The sequence below is a fragment of the Mobula birostris genome, chromosome 6 (assembly GCF_030028105.1).
Source record: "Mobula birostris isolate sMobBir1 chromosome 6, sMobBir1.hap1, whole genome shotgun sequence".
In the NCBI taxonomy this organism is placed as follows: Eukaryota; Metazoa; Chordata; class Chondrichthyes; order Myliobatiformes; family Myliobatidae; genus Mobula; species Mobula birostris.
The window spans coordinates 147,723,208-147,743,839 of NC_092375.1; the positions used below are offsets into that span (position 1 = coordinate 147,723,208).

The window sequence follows — 20,632 nt, forward strand, 5'->3', positions numbered from 1 at the left end:
TATGTGAACAAATAATGCTTAATCAAACAATAAATTTACAAGGTTACTCAAATATTACTGTAATACTGAATACACAGTACTCCTCCCTGTATAGCTAGCAACTCCAACTCAATATAGAATGCATTCCAACTCAAATATGTAATGAATTGCTCTCTAGTCATTTATCTATCTATATATGTTTACACAGACAGTATACTATCTAATGCAACTACAAGTTTGTACTATATAGACACCCACAGCATAGTATATTTTAAATTGTCCCATTCAGGCCTAAAGATTTGATCACTGTAGAGGATTTTTTACTCTTGTGAAATAATGTCTTTCCTGACAAGGAAGGTCACTCTGCTCGGCAGGTGAGACTTGTGGCTATGAAACAATTTCAGGTTCCGGGGCACCCTCCAAAGTGGGTGTAGGAGTTGATTCTGGGACTGCAGAAAGTGGTTCTGGCAAGCTGATCAATCTGCTGATCTATTCCAGGGCACCAGATAAACCTTTGATCAAATGTTTTGACTATGTAACCCCGCTAACGCTTTAGCATTCAGCTTGGATAGTATAACATCTCTCAATCCCCACATAAGGCAACCCCTGTCAAGGGCAGGTTGATCCCAGTGCTGGTAAAAATGGAGGAACTGGAGTTTCTGCTGCATATTCCAGCCATTTTGGGTGGCCATGTAGACCTGTTTTTTTTTCTGGTTTCCCTTTGGATTATCCCTGTCATTAAAGGGAGACTTTCAATTTGCATTAGGGAGAATACATGGAGGAGTGTCCTCTTTTGTCAAATTTTCCAGTATTTCCTTTTCTAAGGGTAAATAGGACAATGCTCAGCATTTCCATGATTAGTCATCCTCTTGAATTCAATCTTATAATTGTGCCGTCCAAAAAACAGAGCCCATTTGTGCTGCTGCTTTTAGTGGATCACCCTTCTGTGGATTGAAAATGCACACTAGTGGTTGTTGATCAGTAATGAGGGTAAATCCTCGCCCCTACAAGTACTGGATGAAACCTTAAACACCCCAAATCAGACTTGATGTATTTCTGTCAACCTGTGCATAATTTTTTTTTCTGCAGCTGTAAGGTAACACGATGCAATGGTTATGGGGCATTCACTTCCATTCCTCATAAGATGTGACATGACTGCATATAAGGCAAGGCATCACAGGCAAGCTTCACTGGACAATGTGGATCATAATGTGTGACTACAGTGTCTGACATCACTATTTTCTTTGCCTTTTGGAAAGCCACCTCACACTGCTTTGTCCATTGCCATTTCTTCCCAATCTGTTGTAATAAGTTCAAGGGGTGGAGCACAGTAGCCAAGTTTGGTAGGAACCTGTCATAATAACTGACAAATCTTAAAAAGGGCAGCAATATGACATGTCCTTTGGCCTTGGGACATTCACAACAAGTAAATTTTCACAGCACACTTGTGTAATCCTTGTGTATTGATTGTGTGACCACAGTAAGTGATACTCAGTTTGAGGAATTCACACTTGCCATGTTTTGTGCTGTGAGCCAATAATCTTCTAATCTTTTCAACACTTTTGAGATTTTGGAGATGTTCCTTGTCATTTTCACTGGTAACAATGATGTCATCCAGGTAACACTGAGTGCCTGGGCAGCCTTGCACTACCTGGTCCATTACTTTCTGCCAGGGTGCAGGTGGAGATGCTACTCCTCACATAAGCCTATTGTAGCCTTAGAGCCCTTTGTAGTGTTTATGGTGACAAACATTTTGGATTCTTCTTCCATCTCCATCTGTACGTGAGCCTCAGCTAAGCCCACCTTGCTGAAGTGGTTTCCTCCAGAAAGGTTTGCAAAGATATCCTTTGTCCTGGGCAGAGCGTAATGGTCTACTTTCATTACTGGGTTGATGACGACCTTAAAATCAGCACTGATCTTGACAGACTCATCCTTCTTAGCTACTGGGGCCACTGGCGTTGCCCATGGGCTCCACTCAACTACATTCCTTCAGCCTCCAGCTCACTGGCTACTTTTTCATAGATGGTATAAGGAATCGGATGGGCTTTGTAAAACTTGGGTGTGGCCATTTTCATTTAACAACATTTTACTCTGATATGTTTCAGTTTTCCAATGCCATCTTTGACACTGCTATGGCATCATCTAGTACCTTTCTTAATTCACTCTCTATATTGCTATATTGCAGGGGATGTGGCATGCAAGTGATGGATGGATATCTAGTCAGTTGTAGTTGTCTCAGCCAGCCACACTCCTACAATGCTGTCCCTCCTGTTGTTACCATGTACAAATCCAATGTGGATTGTTGGTTGTACTTCACTGATACAAATGTCATTCCCACAGATCTCTTCTGGGGAAGGTATGACCTGTAGAAAAGGAACAGGATACACCTGAACTTGAGAGAGACCGCTATCCTTGCGGGCAGGTTTGCTAGAGCTGTTGGGGAGGTTTTAAACTAAGTTGGCAGAGGAATAGGAACTGGAGTGATATGGATGAAGATGGGGCAGTTGGTTTACAGATAGATGCAGTGTGTAGTGAGACTGCAAGCGAAGCCAGGCTGATGGCAGGATGAGTTGCAATGTGAAAGGGGGACAAAATTGAAAAGAATGATAAATACAGGACTGAAGGTATATTTGAATGCATGCAGTATACAGAATAAGGTAGATGATCTGGTAGTATAAGTAGAGTTTGACAGTTATTACATTATGGCCATTATTGAGTCATGGCTGAGGGAAGATTATGGCTGGAAAATTAACGTCCAAGGATACACATTCTATTGAAAAGGTAGGCAGAGGGGGTAGTGTGGTTCTGTTGGTAAAAAATGAAATCAAATCCTTAGAAAGAGGTGACATAGGATCAAAAAGTGTAGAATCCTTTTGGGTAGAACTAAGAAACTGCAAGGGTAAAACACCCTGATGGGAGTTAGATATAGTCCTGTCAACAGTAGCCTGGATATGGGCTACATATTACAATGGAAGATAGTAAAGTCTCGTCAAAAGGGAAATGTTACAATAGTCATGGGAGCTTTCAATATGCAGGTAGATTGGGAAGATTAAGTTGGTGCTGGATCCCAAGAAAGGGGATTTGTAGAATGCCAAAAAGATGGCTTTCTAGAGCAGTTTGTGGTTGAGCCCACTTGGTGATCTGTTATTCTGGATTGGGTGTTGTAAAATGAACCAGCTTGATTGAAGGAACCCTTAGGGGCCAGTGATCATAATACAATTCACCCTACAATTTGAGAGGGAGAAGCCAAAGTCAATGGTGTAAAGGCAATTACAGAGGCATGAGAGAGGAGCTGGCCAAAATTGATTAGAAGTGGACACACTAGCAGGGATGATGGCAGAGCAGTAATGGCTGAAATTTCTGGGAGCAATTCCAAAGGTGTGTGATAGATACATCCCAAATAAATTGTCTCCTAAAGGGCAGGATGATGCAACAGTGGCTGACAAGGGAAGTCAAAGCCAACATAAAAGCCAAAGAGAGGGCATATAATAGAGCAAAAATTAATGGGAAGTTAGAGGATTGGGAAGTTTTAAAAAAAGCAATAGAAGGGAACTAAAAAGGTCTTAAAGAGGGAAGAGATGGAATATGAAGGTAATAATATTAAAGAGGATACAAAAAGCTTCTTCAGATATATAAAGAGGCAAGAGTAGATATTGGGGTGCGGGAAAATGACGCTGAAGTGTGGTAATGGAGTCAAGGAAACGGCAGATAAACTGAATAAGTATTTTGCATTGATCTTCACTATGGAAGACAGTAGCAGTATGGCAGAAGTTCGAGATTGTCAGCGGGGCAGAAATGAGTGATGTATGGCCATGTACTTTGTTAGAAGGTAAAAGCGTAGACTACTATGGGAAAAGATTCAAAAATTCAAGGTACAAAGGAACTTGGGAGTCCTTGTGCAGGATTCCCTAAATTTGCAGGTTGAATCAGTGGTGAGGAGGGCAAATGCAATGTTAGCATTCATTTCAACCGGGCTGCAAGGAAAGGATATGATTTGGCGATATGAGTCAGCTGCACCTTTCCTCATTCCCGGTCACGCCCACTGTTGAGTTTGAATGCACGCAAGGTCGTTACCCACGCGTCATCCATGTCAGTGCGGGAAGGAGATCAACTCCTCGAGCTTGCAAATGACGGCGGGCTGAAAAGTATGTTTGACATAACATCTCTGCCGGCATTCTGGATCAAAGTCAAGGCTAAATATCCTGAGACAGCCACGAAAGCACTGAAAACGTTGCTTCCATTTCCAACATATCTCTGCAATGAATGCAACGAAAACCAAATTGCAGAATAGACTGGACATAAGGAACCCCCTTCGAATATCGCTGTCTCCCATTACCGTGTTGTTGCAGGGAAACAAGCCCAGGGCTCCAACTGATTCAGCGATATTGGTGTGTTGCAATGATTTTATATGTTCATACGGGGAAAATATGTGATGTGTGTTTAATATCCAAACATTACTTAAAATGTTATGATGCTATTGACGTATAAGTGACTTATATAACCATATGACAATTACAGCACGGAAACAGACCATCTCTGCCCTTCTAGTCCATGCCGAACTCTACTCTCACCTAGTTCCACTGACCTGCACTCAGCCCATAACGCTCCATTCCTTTCCTGTCCGTATACCTATCCAATTTTTCTTTAAATGATAATATGGAACCTGCCTCTACCACTTCTACTGGAAGTTCGTTCAATACTTACTTCAAGCTCCCCCGTCCTCCCCTGATAATTGACTTATCGCTATATTCATGCGAGGAAAATATGCGCTGTGTATTTAATATTAAATTGGTTAGATAAACCCTTTTAGAAACGAAATTGAGTGTATTAACCACTTATCACCTATATTCCGGTAGTGATTAACACCCCCCCCCCGTACAGAATCACCAAAAACGATTTGTAGGGGAAAAAAAATCGGCACGTACACACATGCACACTGGTGCCCGTGCAAGGCTTCATGGTCATTGTAGTCTTTCACAGGGTAAGCAACGTATTTGACTGCTACTCTTGTCCGTTGGCAACCGTATCCCCCTCCCACCCCCGCAGGTCGGCCGGTCCGCAAGAATATTGTCAATAATAAACTGGTCCACATTGCAAAAAAGGCTGGGGACCCCTGGACTAGAATGTGAAAGCAAGGATGTAATGTATTGTGAGCAGTTTTGGACCCCTTATGTAGGAATGGATGTGCTGATATTGGAGAGGGTTCAGAGGAGGTACACGAGTATGAAAGAGTTACCATATGAAGACCGATAGATGGCTCTGTGCTTGTACTCACTAGAATTCAGAAGAATGAAGGGGTAGCTCATTGAAACCTATCAAATATTGAAAGGCATTGATAGAGTGGATGTGGAGAGGATATTTCCTATGATGGGTGAGTCTAGGACCAGAAGGCACAGCCTCAAAATAAAGAGATGTCCTTTTAGAATGGAGATGAACCTATCAAATGCCCTATGTGAGTTGTGCTTTGGTTAGGAGCTGTTTATGAACACTTTCTTGTAAGATTCCACAAACTAAACAATCTCTCATTGCATCATTAAGCCCATCACTGAAATGACAATGCTTAGAGAATTTTCTTGAGCCAGAGATTTGTGAATATGTGGAATTCATTGCCACAGGCTGCTGTGGAGGCCAAGTCATTGGGTATACTTAAGGTAGAGGTTAAGTCAGGGTAGAAAGAGTTATGGAGAGAAAGCAGAAGACTGGGGCTGGGAGGGGAATAGGTCCGCCATGATGAAATGGTGGAGCAGACTCAATGGGCCAAATGGCCTAATTCTGCTCCTATATTTTATGGTCTTGTTATGGCCGCAGAGGTTATCTTTTCTCAAGTACAAGCTCTTAGTTGAATATCTGCAGACTTCAGTATCTTTCAAATGCCACAATTGTGGAATGACAAACAGCTGAGCCAGTGACCAATTCCATTTTAATTAATTGGCTGTTCACTTTTGGTGTAAGCCATATTGCTTGTCTCTTGTTCATTTTCAGTTGTATCCTGTGTCACCTTTATCTTTATCATAGTTTCAACAGCAGCATGTAGATTAGTGCTCTTATTGAAATTGCAACTTGACATTTTATCTTCCCTTCCTTGGGCAGTCCATTTATTTTTGTCAGCTTGTCATCCTGTTTGTATGTGTCCTACTGTGTAGTATTTTCTGCAAGTTTCACCTTTAAACCTATATTGGTCTGGTGTATGTGAGCCCCTGCCACAATGGTAACGCAATTTGTTTGGCCGGGCAGGTTTCTGTTTAGACATTGCAATTTTGTTCATGTAGTTTCATTCCTAACTGGAACTCAGTTGCCTCACTGGCTGCTTTTCCCATTGATACAATGATTTAAACTGCTGATTTAAATGTGAGTTAGGAGCCGTTTATGAACACTTTTTTGTAAGATTCCACAAACTCAACAATCTCAGTCCCTCATTAAGACCATCATTGGACTGACAACTCAATTTTTTTTCAATTGAAGCACATAAGCTGAAAGGATTCCCCACCCTTTGATTTCACTTAGGAAACCTAAAATGTTCTGCGATCAATAATGGTTTTGGTTCTAAATGTTCCTGCATTATGTTCATGACATCAGAAAGCTCATTTTCAGCTGGTTGGAGCAGTCAAACTTCTGAGCAAACTGTCTGCTCTTCCACCAATTACACTCAGCAAAACTGTCACTTGCTTCTCATTGACTATTCCATTTGCTTTAAAGTACTGCTCAATTTGTTCAGTATACATCATCCAGTTACCTGTTGTGCATTCGAATGCATCTGTTTCTGCCAGCCATTTCTAATTTCTTAAATTTATGATTATCACCTGGTACTCACTGTTTATGAACCCATGAACTATGACTGTTTTCTACCTTTTTTTAAACTCAACCATCTCTGTACCCTTCTGAAAAGCATGTGCAGTGCTTTTTTTTTTAAAAAAACTTAACCGTCTCTCTCTCCCTTCTGAAGAAATTAACATGTTGCGCTTTTTAAAAAAACTTGAACACCTGACTGCGCTTCGACAGTCATCTTGGCTTCGTTTTAAAAATTTCTCGTCAACGCTGTTATGTTTTGTGGTTCTAAAACTAATCGACAGAAAAACATGGGAGCCAGGGATAAATGTGTCTACTTCAGTTTACTTTAGTGAGGCCCGCACATATGACACGGTAGTGTAATGACGTATGCCATTCATGCACTTACTACATATAACCCATAATGAGTTATGTAAACTGTTACGTAACCGGCAACAATGAATATTAATCGAGACAGGGTTTATAAAAAAACAACCAAACATTTATTAAACACATATAAGCGATAAGGAAAAAAACAAAGGAAAACTTTGACCGGAGGTTAAACAGGTACGCAGCCGTTCATCAACTCCACTCGGCTCTGGTTCTTAAAGAGTTAAATGCGGAAACAGTTCTTAAAGCGATAACTTCAAAAGTCCAACAGTTTTACACATTCAATAGGGAGAGACTTCTCTGGAGAACGATTTCTTCACCGACGCACCTTTACTGCCGGTTCTGTCCACAGGATTCCCGATGCCGAAAATAAACAGTTTAAATCGACTGACTTTAAATTCCTTTTAGAGAGAGAGAGCCTTTTTGCATGAACTCATTGCGCTATTGCAAGAGTTATCTCAATGCAGCTTCTCTTCAACGAAGACTCAATAAGGTCGATCCTTTATTAAACTGCCAAACGATGCCGACTTCTCTCGATCCTTCACTTCGATGAATTCTTCACTCTCCCTTCAAAACTGTCGGAATTGAGTAAATTGACACTTCCAGCCACACATTTCCAGTCCAAGTAATATGGAATCTTTCAATAGAACGTACAACCGTTTTAAAAATGAAACTGCGTCACAAAAACAAACGCAACAGAAACGGAGATACAAGACATTCTACCTGGAAATGTACAAACTGAAAATGCCACTGCGTCACCTGCGTCGACCCTTATATAGTCACCCGGGGGGGAGGGGGGAGGGGGAGGGAGGAGAGAGGAGAGTCACGTGACATCGCGGGAAAATCACATCAGGTGACCTCCAAAAGACCATTACAACGTTCTCACAAAAAAACCAGATCTCCTTGAGCACGTAACAAAACAAAGAATGCTTAATCAAAGAATATATTTACAGTATTACTCAAGTATCAATAAACTTAATTTCAAGTTGCAATTCCTCATTTCTAGGGATTGGCAGTTATAGTACATTAAGAGAACAACAATCCTGAGGTTAATACTAGCCTTGCCCAATTTTAATACTTTTTGAAAGGTTAGTAATCAAGGGACAGCTGTTGATGATTTTAGTAGTTCTGTCTGCCTCCAAGACTAAGTTATTAGGGTCAATTATAATTTAATGATGTGGCTTAATAGCAATTTTTGTTTAATATTCCCCTGAAACCACTTTGAACATTTTAATAAAGGCATATTGTAAATAAATTTATGTAATTCAAACTAATAATTTAAGGCAATGGCAAGTTTACTTCCATACATAGTTTAATGGAAAATGAGAACCTTTTATAATTCTTTGCAAACTGCTACTCTCTCTATATCCATGATGATGTGGCTAGGTACAGCTCAAGTACCATCTATAAGTTTGCTAGCAAGATGACTTATTTTTGGCAGAATTTCAGATGGTGACTAGGAGGCATACAGGAATGAGATAGATCAGCTGGTTGAGTGGTGTCACAACAACTTGTTTATTATTTACTTATTTGTTTATTGAGACACAGCATGGAATAGGCTGTTCTAACCCTCCCTTTGAGCAGTGCTGCCCAGCAATCCTAGCCTAACCATGGGACAATTTACAATGACCAATTAATTAACCTACCACTATTACATCTTTGGAGCCACAGGAGGAAACTGAAGCACCCGGAAGACACCGATGCAGTCACAGGGGGACCGTTGCACTCAATGCAAGACCAAGGAATTGATAGTGGACTTCAGGAAGGAGAAGCTGAGGGAACATGCACCAGTCCTCATCGAGGGATCAGCAGTATGCCGTTTCAAGTTCCTGGATGTCAACATCTCTGAAGATCTATCCTGGGCCCAAATTATTGAAGCAATTGCAAATAAAGCATAACAGTGGCTATATTTCATTCAGAGTTTGAGGAGAATTGGTACGTTACTAAGACACCTGCAAATTTCTACAGATGTATGCGGAGCACCTTCCAACTGGTTGGTATGGAGGGGCCGCTGCACAGGATGGAAAAAGCTGCAGAAAATTGTAAACTCATCCAGCTCCATCAAGGACACCTTCAGAAGACAATGCCACAAAAAGGTGGCACCCATGATTAAGGACCACCATCACTGAGGACATGCCCTCTTCTCATTTCTATCATCAATGAGGTGGTGCCAGAGGCTTAAGACACACACTCAATGTTTCAGGAACACCATCTTCCCCTCCACCATCAGAATTCTGAATGGACAATGAACCCATGAACATTACCTCCCTATTTTGTACTCACATTCTGCACTACTTATTCATTTATTATACAGTGGATTTTGGTTAATCGGGGCAGCCTCTTATTTGGGACAACTCTTAAAGAATAAAAACAAATCAAGACAATAGCCAGGATTCCCTTCATTTATTTGGGACACTATGCCACTTGCTGTAATTGGGGCAGCAAAAACAGTGCACTGTGGTTAGTATGAACAGTTGCACACTCGTGCTGTTATGTATTTGCATAATGTGTAGTTCTTTAATTATGTCAGGAACTGATAAAAATAAATTGTTGGTTATTGGGAAAACTGTTAAACATCAATGTTTTAAGGGGCTAAGAATGGATAGTTTACCAATTGAGGACTTGATGAATTCCTCCATTGTTAACCATTACAAACTAATACAGTTTTGTAGTACTACAGTAATATTGGTAGTGCTCTAATTTGTTCTGTATTTCATTAACTACATCATTTGTTACTCAGCTAAATGGTAATTTGTCTTTTTTTAAATATCTTTTTAACTATTCCCATGAAAATTCAGAGAATTGGGGGAGTTGCTTAATAGGATCAAAATGTACTGGTCCCGCTGTGTCCCAATTAACCAGAATTCACCCTATTATATAATTATTGTAATTTATCTATTTATTTATTGAGATACAGCGTGAAGTAGTCCCTTCAAGCCACGCTTCCCAATCCCCCGATTTTACCCAAGCCTAATCACAGGGCAATTTACAATGACCAATTAACTTGCCAACTGGTATGTCTTTGGACTGAGAGAGGAAACCACAGCATCTGGTGGAAACCCACAGGGTCACAAGGAGAATGTACAAATCTTTACAGGCAGTGGCAGGATTTGAACCCAGGTCTCCTGTACTGTAAAGCATTGTGCTAACCACTACGCCACTATGCTGCCCTCTTATAGTTTTCATAGTTATGCATTACAATGTACTGGCAGTGATACTAAACCTAATTCTGATTCAAACAACAGAACTGTCACATGTGAAGCTAAGCTCCAATTATTATCATCCCTCATTTTAACTCTCTTGTGCCAATTTGATGATCTGGACGGTTGTTTAAAATTAGGAAAACACAGTTGCAACAAAACATTTGTGAACCCTTTGCAGTTACTTGGTTTTCTGCATTAAGTATTCATAAAATTTTGTCCAATTTTCTTCCAAGTCACAATAATAGACAAACACAATCTGCCTAAATTAATAGTGCACACGATCAATTGTACTTTTCATGTCTTTATTAAACATACTAATTATTCACAGACCAGGCTAGAAAAAGTATGTGAACCCTTGTATTTAACAACTGGTAGAACCTATTTCAACAGCAATAACCTCTACCAAATGTTTCCTGTAGCTGATGATCAGATTTACACAACAGCGAGGAAGAATTTTAGACCATTTCTCCATTTAAAAAAACGGTTTCAGGGTTCATCAGTATTTCTGGGATACCTTGCATGAACAGCCCTCTTCAGGTCATGCCACAGCATCTCAGTTGGGTTAAGGTCTGGACTCTGACTTGGCCATTCCAGAACACAAATTTTCTTCTTTTTAAACCACACTGTGGTTGATTACTCTTGTGTTTCGTTTCATTGTCTTGTTGCATCATCCAACTTCTATTAAGCTTACTCTGACATTCTCCAGTAAAATATTTTGATATAATTTTGATTTCATTCTTTCCTCAATGATTGCAAGATGTCCAGGTCCTTAGGCAGCAAAACAGTTCCAAACCATGAAGCTCCTTCCACCGTACTTCACCATTGGGATGAGGTTTTGGTGTTGGATGTGCAGTGCTCTTTTTCCTCCAAACATAGTGGTGTGCATTTCTGCCAAAAAGTTCAACTTTTGTCTCATCTGTCCACAGAACATTGTTTTGGAACATCCAGGCAGTCTTTTGCAAACTTGAGGCGTGCAGCAATGTCTCAAGTTTGGAGAGCAGTTGTTTCCTCTGTGGTGTCTTTCCATGAACACCATTCTTGTTCAGTGTTTTTCTTATAGTGGACACATGAACAGAGACTTTAGCAAGTTCTAGAGATTTCTGCAGGCCTTGCTGTTACCCTTGGGTTCTTTTTCACCTCCTTCAGGATTGTACATTGTGCTGTTGGGGTAATCTTTGCAGGATACCCACTACTAGGGGGGAGAATAGCAACAGTATTGAATTTGCTCCATTTGTAGACTTACTCTTATTGTGGACTGAGGAACACTTAAACCTTTAGAAGTACTTTTGCAGCCTTTTCCAGCCTCATGCATCTCTACAGTTCTTCTAAGGTTCTCTGAAAGTTGTTTTGATCGAGGCATGGCACATATAAATAAATCTTTCTTGAGTAGAGCAGACTGTGTCAGTAACCTGACTTTGTGTGTCTTTTTTTTTTAATATGGCAGGGCACCTCTACAACTCACACCTCCATGATCTACACCTCCAATCTTATCTCACTGATTCGAACACCTGACTTTACATAGCTTTTATAGAAGGCATTACTGCAGAGGTTCACTTACTTTTTTGAACCTAGACAGTGATTATTTAAATGGTGTACTCAGTATTGACAAGTAGTACAATTGTCTGTGTTACTAGTTTAGGCAGATTGTGTTTGTTGATTTTTGTGACTTAGATGAATATCAGACCACATTTTAACAGTAATTAATGCAGAAAACCAAGTAATTGCAAAGGGTTCACAAACTTTTTCTTGCTACTAACAAATTCACTGAAAGATATTAAAAAAAGCGAAGACATTAAACAACATACTTAAGTGGAAAGAAATCTTTTTACAAACTTTCACAAATACTCTATTTTTGTTTGACTATTTACCATTTTGTAAGTAATGGAGGAAGCATGTCAGCCATTTATTGACAGAGATTTACCATGAGAAAATAAAAAAACTAAAATTCAGTTTCTATAAACACTAATATTTTGTTAAGTCTTAGTACATGACTTTAACAGTGATCAGGTTAGCTCATGAATAAAGAGTTGAGTACATTAAAATGGTACTGAATTAGGTAGTATGTTGGAAAAGGTTAATTACAGATTGACAGCACCAACTGATTCAGATTCCTCTGGCTCGAGAAGGGAAAAAAGTCAACGACAGGGCCAGAATAAAGAATATTGAATGTAAAGCAAGTGTAGTGGGGACTTTGTTTTTGAAACTCATTTTAAATATCCACAATTCTAAACAAAACTTGACAGACAAGGCTACTTAAAAGCAAATTTAAAAGTAGCCAGTTGAATTTCAATACAAAATCTTAACATTGACAAATTTTGAAACATTATAGGGTTCTGTTTTGGAAGAGGAAAACAGACTAAAAGCTTAAAATGGCTAAGAAGAATATCAGACCAATGAATCAATGAACAAATTTTCATTGTGGAAAATAATTCCAGGCTAAGACTCATCTGAAAAGTATACGCTTTTAGGAATATTGCATTAGATGGCAACTATGATTACGTATATTCTCCACATGGAATAACACCTTAAAAAAAAAAATCAATATCCTTAAGATTTAGACTGTCTACCTGTCAACATGTAGATCAACTGACAGAGGACCAATGTATGCATTAAATGTATTTTTATTGTTGAAAATAAATTGTATTCCTACATTGTGTGCCCAGCTATGTCCATTTTTAAAACAAACCCTATGCTGATAATATTCTAATTCCTATATGTCATTCTTAAAAACTCATTGTGCATAAAAGCTGCTGCTCCTGAAGTCCAACATCGTAAACGTATCTCTTTATTCATTATCTTCATTTCCGTCAAGCTGTGTGTGGTATATGCTCTGGTTGCGCCTCTTAATTAGTTTTATTCCACTGCTTCCATTCTCATGCTCATTACTAATTCGCTTCACAGCCTTTGTGCGTGTACTCTTTCCTTCTCCCTCAGTCATGCTGCTATCTCCAGATCTGTCCAGTTCCTCATTTGCAGAGTCCTGTGTCTCATCAGATGACACAATCATAGAATCAGGGAGATCCCTCACATCGGAGAAATTTGCTGATGAGTCTGTGAATGGATGATCTGGGGAAGGTTCTATGGAATGTGTGCTGAGCTCTCCATTATCATCAACATCATCATCCAGTGTTATTTCATCTGGATTAATGGAGGAAGAAAGTCCAGAAGTATCAGTGTTATAATCACTAGGCTCCTCTGAATTATCGGCACCATCCATATCATCTTCTTCCTCTCCCTCTATGAGGCCCTCGTCTTCCATGTATTTCACCTTGGCATTCAGATCAACGAGACCAAAGGTGGCACAGAACTCAGTTGTCTGAGGGTTAATCAAATGGACAGGTTCTCTTGATTTCTGTGGGTTTGCTGGATCATAGACAGGGACTGTAGGACTAAAATTATTGGGGATTTGGAGATCATGACTTTGCTGTTCCAACAGTTCTGTTATGTCTTCTTCAGACACACTGTAGTCCCATCTGCATCAGAACAGAAATAATCAGTTACTTAGTATCTTAGATTATGAATGCATTGTAAAAATATGCACACATACACAGATCTCTGAATAATCAGACTGATATTAACCGCATTTTATCAGGTAAGATTAAAATTCACTCTCCAAGTGGCAGTGTACTCTATTCAAATACAAGAATCAAGATGTTAGCACTTAAACCAGGCCCCTGATTTTAGGCAGTAATGATCAAGATGCACTGTATTCAAAGCTTGAGGAAGACTCTTACAAAAGGGAAGGAAGAGTCAATGTAATAATTTAAAGACAATTCTTCTTTTGTGAACTACCGCTTCAAATTTAATTTGTTTCAGCTTCCCATATTCCAGATTTCTGAATACAGGTTTCCCCCGCTATCCGAATGTAGAGCATTCCTATGAAACCGTTCGTAAGCCGAAATGGCGTAAAGCGAAGAAGCAATTACCATGAATTTATATGGGGAAATTTTTGAGCGTTCCCAAACCCAAAAAATAACCTACCAAATCATACCAAGTAGCACATAAAACCTAAAATAACACTAACATATAGTAAAAGCAGGAATGATATAATACACAGCCTATATAAAGTAGAAATAATGTATGTACAGTGTAGTTTCACTTAACAGAATCGGGAAGTTTGAGCCAAAATCGATTTGTCAAAAAAAAAATCAGCACGTACATGCACGTCACGCATGTATACGTATACGCATTCGCACATCACGCATGCGCACACACCTGCCCGCGCAAGGCTTCACGGTCATGGTAGCCTTTCTCGGGGTAAACACAAGTTTAAAGCGAGCGTCTTTTTTCGTAAAAGTGAAAATCCTCTTTCGGTTAACAAAAACAGGTACTAATGTAGGTCTTTCGTAAAAGCAAAATGTCATAAAGAAAACTTTTGGAAAGTGGGGGACACCTGGTATGTACATTTCATGTTATTCTTACATGTTCAGCAATAAAATATGTAGTTCTGAAACCTGATTCCCCCCCCCCCCAAAAAACAAACATTTGAGAGTGACTTACTTTGCATACAGGCTGTTATTTTCTGGCATGTTCCATGTTTTAGGTGTAACATTAATCAAATCATTGGTTGCTTTTAGAATGGCCAGCCACTCAGAATCATACTCCAGGTGATCAGAAGCATTTGGGTCATGTTGTACTTCCACAACCTAAATCAGAAGATGAAAGGAAAATGATTGAAAATGCAACCTAAATTTAGCAAGATTAGAAACCAAGCCAAATGCCTAAAACACAACCTAACAAAATATTATCTTTACAATTATGTCAATTGAAAGCAGTAGTTTTTAAGTATTAAAGAAAAACAACTTGAGGGACAAGTCTTCCAGCTAAAAGGGTCTGAGTTTCAAACATGCAGTTGTGCAGGAAGTCCAAGGTGCCAGATACAGGCACACATGACCTCTGGATCTGTATGTGGCCTTCAGCACAGCCTTGTGGTAGACACTGACCTGGACAGCGAATCCGACTACGTTGTGCATCCAGCTTTTTACCAAAGACTGACCACCCCACAGCCCCTCTCCACCTCAAGTCAAGTCAAGTCAGTTTTTGTTGTCATTTCGACCATAACCACTGGTACAGTACACAGTAAAAACAAGATGACATTTTTCAGGACCATGGTGCTACATGAACAATACAAAAACTACACTGAACTACGTAAAACAACACAAAACTACACTAGACTACAGACCTACCCAGGACTGCATAAAGTGCACAAAACAGTACAGGCATTACAATACATAATAAACAGGACAATAGGCACAGTAGAGGGCAGTAGGTTGGTGTCAGTCCAGGCTCTGGGTATTGAGGAGTCCGATGGCTTGGGGCAAGAAACTGTTACATAGTCTGGTCGTGAGAGCCCGAATGCTTCGGCGCCTTTTGCCAGATGGCAGGAGGGAGAAGAGTTTGTATGAGGGGTGCGTGGGGTCCTTCATAATGCTGTTTGCTTTACGGGTGCAGCGTGGTGTAAATGTCTGTAATGGCAGGAAGAGATACCCCGATGATCTTCTCAGCTGACCTCACTATCAGTTGCAGGGTCTTGCGATCCGAGAGGGTGCAATTTCCCAACCAGGCAGTGATGCAGCTGCTCAGGATGCTCTCAATACAACCTCTGTAGAATGTGGTGAGGATGGGGGGTGGGAGATGGACTTTTCTCAGCCTTTGCAGAAAGTACAGATGCTGCTGGGCTGGTGTTGAGGGACCAGGTGAGATTCTCCACCAGGTGAACACCAAGAAATTTGGTGCTCTTAACGATCTCAACGGAGGAGCCGTCAATGTTCAGCGGAGAGTGGTCGCTCCGTGCTCTCCTGAAGTCAACAACCATCTCTTTTGTTTCGTTCACATTCAGAGAGAGGTTGTTGGCTCTGCAACAGTCCGTTAGCCCCTGCACTTCCTCTCTGTATGCTGACTCATCGTTCTTGCTGATGAGACCCACCACAGTCGTGTCATTGGCAAACTTGATGATGTGGTTCGAGCTGTGTGTTGCAGCGCAGTCGTGGGTCAGCAGAGTGAACAGCAGTGGACTAAGCACACAGCCCTGGGGGGACACCGTGCTCAGTGTGATGGTGTCGGAGATGCTGCTTCCAATCCGGACTGACTGGAGTCTCCCAGTCAGGAAGTCTAGGATCCAGTTGCAGAGGGAGGTGTTCAGGCCCAGTAGGCTCAGCTTTCCAATCAGTTTCTGAGGAATGATTGTGTTGAATGCTGAACTGAAGTCTATGAACAGCATTCCAACGTACGTGTCTTTTTTGTCCAGGTGGGTTAGGGCCAGGTGGAGAGTGATGGCAATGGCGTTGTCTGTTGAACGATTGGGACGGTACGCGAACTATAGGGGGTCCAGTGAGGGGGGCAGCAGGGTCTTGATGTGCCTCATGACGAGCCTCTCGAAACACTTCATGATGATGCATGTGAGTGCGACGGGACGGTAGTCATTGAGGCAGGACACTGAAGACTTCTTCGGCATGGGGACGATGGTGGCAGCCTTGAAGCACGTAGGAACGACGGCGCTGCTTGGGAGACATTGAAGATGTCAGTGAGAATCTCAGCTAGCTGGTCTGCTCATCCTCTAAGCACTCTGCCAGGAATATTGTCCGGTCCAGCAGCCTTCCGTGGGTTGAACCTGCACAGGGTTCTCCTCACATCAGCCACGTTAAGACATAGCACCTGGTTGTTTGGAGGAGGGGTGGTCTTCCTCGCCGCCATGTTATTTTCCACCTCAAAACCTCCATTCCTGCCTCAGGATCATCGATCCTGTGGAAGAGTTAGTCCAGGTCTTGAGCTACTTTACTTTAACACAGAACCTAGAACAGTACAGCACATTACAGGCCCTTCAGCCCACAATATTGTGCCGACCCTCAAAGCCTGCCTCGCAAATAACCCCCCACCTTAAATTCCTCCATATACCTGTCTAGTAGTCTCTTAAACTTCACTAATGTATCTACCTCCACCACTGACTCAGGCAGTGCATTCCACGCACCAACCACTCTGAGTAAAAAACCTTTCTCTTGAACTTCCCACCCCTTACCTTAAAGCCATGTCCTCTTGTATTGAGCAGTGGTGCCCTGGGGAAGAGGCTCTGGCTATCCACTATCTATTCCTCTTAATAACTTGTACACATCTATCATGTCTCCTCTCATCCTCCTTCTCTCCAAAAAGTAAAGCCCTAGCTCCCTTAATCTCTGATCATAATCCATACTCTCTAAACCAGGCAGCATCCTGATAAATCTTCTCTGTACCCTTTCCAATGCTTCCACATCCTTTCTATAGTGAGGCAACCAGAACTGGACAAAGTACTCCAAGGGTGGCCTAACCAGAGTTTTATAGAGCTGTATCATTACATCGCGACTCTTAAACTCTATCCCTCGACTTATGAAAGCTAACACCCGATAAGATTTCTTAACTACCCTATCTACCTGTGAGGCAACTTTCAGGGATCTGTGGACATGTACCCCCAGATCCCTCTGCTCCTCCACACTACCAAGTATCCTGCCATTAATTATTTGCTAATATTTCAAGGATAATTAAATTATGTAAGTCTATCTGAAAAGTTTTTAAAATGATTCTGACTACCAAAGACAATTAAAAACTATTCAAAGGTATTTGCCAGTGTTATGTTAGGTTAAGGATATGTTATAGAGACTTCACTGATTGGTACCTTCTCCACTTATGAGACAGGTGAGGTATCAGAGGATTGGAGGATAGCCAATATTGTTCTGCTGTTCAGGATGTTATAGGCCAGTGAACCTGACATTGATAATAGGAAAGTTATTAGAAGGTATTCCGAGGGACTAGATAGAGAGATAGATAGATAGATATACACACATACACATATATGTATGTATGTATTTGGATAGACATGGACTGATTAGGGATAGTCAACATGGCTTGGTGCATGGTAGGTCATATCTAATCAATTTTCTGGAGCATTTTGAGAAAGTTACCAAGAAAGTTAACAAAGGCAAGGCACTGGATCTTGTCTGCATGGATTTCAGCAAGGCATTTGACAAGGTTCTGCCTGGGAGGTTGGTCAAGGTGGTTCAGTTGCTCGGCATTCAAGATGAGATAGTAAATTGAATTAGAGATTGGCTTTGTGGGAGAAGCCAAAGAGTGGTAGTAAATGGTTGCCTCTAACTAGTGGAGTGCCACAGGGATCACCGCTGTGTCCATTGTTCTTTGTCATCTATATCAATGACTTGGATGATAATGTGATTAACTAGATCAGCAGTCCCCAACCACGGGGCCGCAAGGAAATCTTTCCTCATTCCTTGTCACGCTCACTGTTCAACCATTACACATGCGAGGTCATTACCCGCGCGTCATCCATGTCAGCGCGGGGAAGAGCAACTCCTCGAGCTTGCAAATGACAACGGGCTGAAAAGTATGTTTGACATAACATCTCTGCCGGTATTCCGGATCAAAGTCAAGGCTAAATATCCTGAGATAGCTGCAAAAGCACTGAAAACGTTGCTTCCATTTCCAACATATCTCTGCAAAGCGAGGTTTTCTGCAATGAATGCAACAAAAACTAAATTGCGGAATAGACTGGACATAAGGAACCCCGTTCGAGTATCGCTGTCTCCTATCACCCCTCAATATGACCGTATTGTTGCAGGGAACAAGCCCAGGGCTCCCACTGATTCAGCGATATTGGTGTGTTGCAAGGATTTTATATGTTCATATGGGGAAAATATGTGCTGTGTGTTTAATATCCAACTGTTACTTAAAATGTTATGATACTATTGACTTATAAAACCATATAACAATTACAGCACGGAAACAGGCCATTTCTGCCCTTCTAGTCCGTGCCGAACGCTACTCTCACCTTGTCCCACCGACCTGCACTCAGCCCATAACCCTCCATTCCTTTCCTGTCCATATGCCTATCCAATTTTTCTTTAAATGATAATATCGAACCTGCCTCTACCACTTCTACTAGAAGTTCATTCAACACTTACTTCAAGCTCCCCTGTCCTCCCCAATAATTGATTTATCACTATATTCATGTGAGGAAAATATGGGCTGTATGTTTAATATTAAAGTCGGTAGATAAACCCTTTTAGAAATGGAGTGTGTTAGCCACTTATCAACTATATTCCGGTTGTGATTAACACCCCACCCCCCCGAACAGAATCGCCAAAAACGATTTGTGGGGGGGGGGGGGGGGGGGGAAATCGGCATGTACACTCATGCGCACTGGTGCCCGCACATGGCTTCATGGACATTGTAGTCTTTCTTCGGGTAAACAACGTACTTGACTGCTACTCTTGTCTGTTGGCAACCCTACCCCCACTGCCACCCGGTCGGTTGGTCTGCAAGAATATTGTCAATATTATACCAGTCTGCAGTGCAAAAAAGGGTTGGGGATCCCTGAACTAGATGACACCAAGATTGGGGGTGTAGCGGACAGAGAGGAAGGCTATCATAGCTTGCAGCAGGATCTGGAGCAGCTGGAATTTAATGCAGACATATATGTGACGTTGCACTTTGGCAGGACCAACCAGGGTAGAATCAGATTTAATGTCACTGGCATACGTCGTGAAATTTAACTTAGCGGCAGCAGTACAATGCAACACATGACAATATTATAGAAAAAAATAAGTAAATCAACTACAAACAACAGGAATTCTGCAGATGCTGGAAATTCAAGCAACACACATCAAAGTTGCTGGTGAACGCAGCAAGCCAAGCAGCATCTGTAGGAAGAGGTGCAGTCGACGTTTCAGGCCGAGACCCTTCGTCAGGACTAACTGAAGGAAGAGTGAGTAAGGGATTTGAAAGTTGGAGGGGGAGGGGGAGATCCAAAATGATAAGAGAAGACAGGAGGGGGAGGGATGGAGCCAAGAGCTGGACAGGTGATAGGCAAAAGGAGATACGAGAGGATCATGGGACAGGAGGTCCGGGAAGAAAGACAAGGTGGGGAGGGGGGGGTTGGACCCAGAGGATGGGCAAGAGGTATATTCAGAGGGACAGAGGGAGAAAAAGGAGAGTGAGAGAAAGAATGTGTGCATAAAAATAAGTAACAGATGGGGTACGAGGGGGAGGTGGGGCCTAGCGGAAGTTAGAGAAGTCGATGTTCATGCCATCAGGTTGGAGGCTACCCAGACGGAATATAAGGTGTTGTTCCTCCAACCTGAGTGTGGCTTCATCTTTACAGTAGAGGAGGCCGTGGATGGACATGTCAGAATGGGAATGGGATGTGGAATTAAAATGTGTGGCCACTGGGAGATCCTACTTTCTCTGGCGGACAGAGCGTACATGTTCAGCAAAGCGGACTCCCAGTCTGCGTCGGGTCTCGCCAATATATA

General features: G+C 41.5%; 1 protein-coding gene across 5 annotated transcripts in view; it reads right to left on the reverse strand.

The window, feature by feature from the left end:
- Window positions 1-10,586: 10,586 nt before the first annotated feature.
- dbr1 (debranching RNA lariats 1) overlaps window positions 10,587-20,632 on the reverse strand; it is a 29,892-nt gene continuing 19,846 nt past the window's right edge. For all 5 annotated transcript variants that reach the window (XM_072261589.1, XM_072261590.1, XM_072261588.1 and 2 more), the window contains exons 8-9: window positions 14,838-14,983; window positions 10,587-13,810 (exon numbers count right to left, since the gene is read on the reverse strand). In XM_072261589.1, coding sequence (XP_072117690.1) covers window positions 13,123-13,810; window positions 14,838-14,983 — 834 coding nt within the window. In that variant the 3' untranslated portion in view covers window positions 10,587-13,122. The remainder of the gene's footprint in view (window positions 13,811-14,837; window positions 14,984-20,632) is intronic.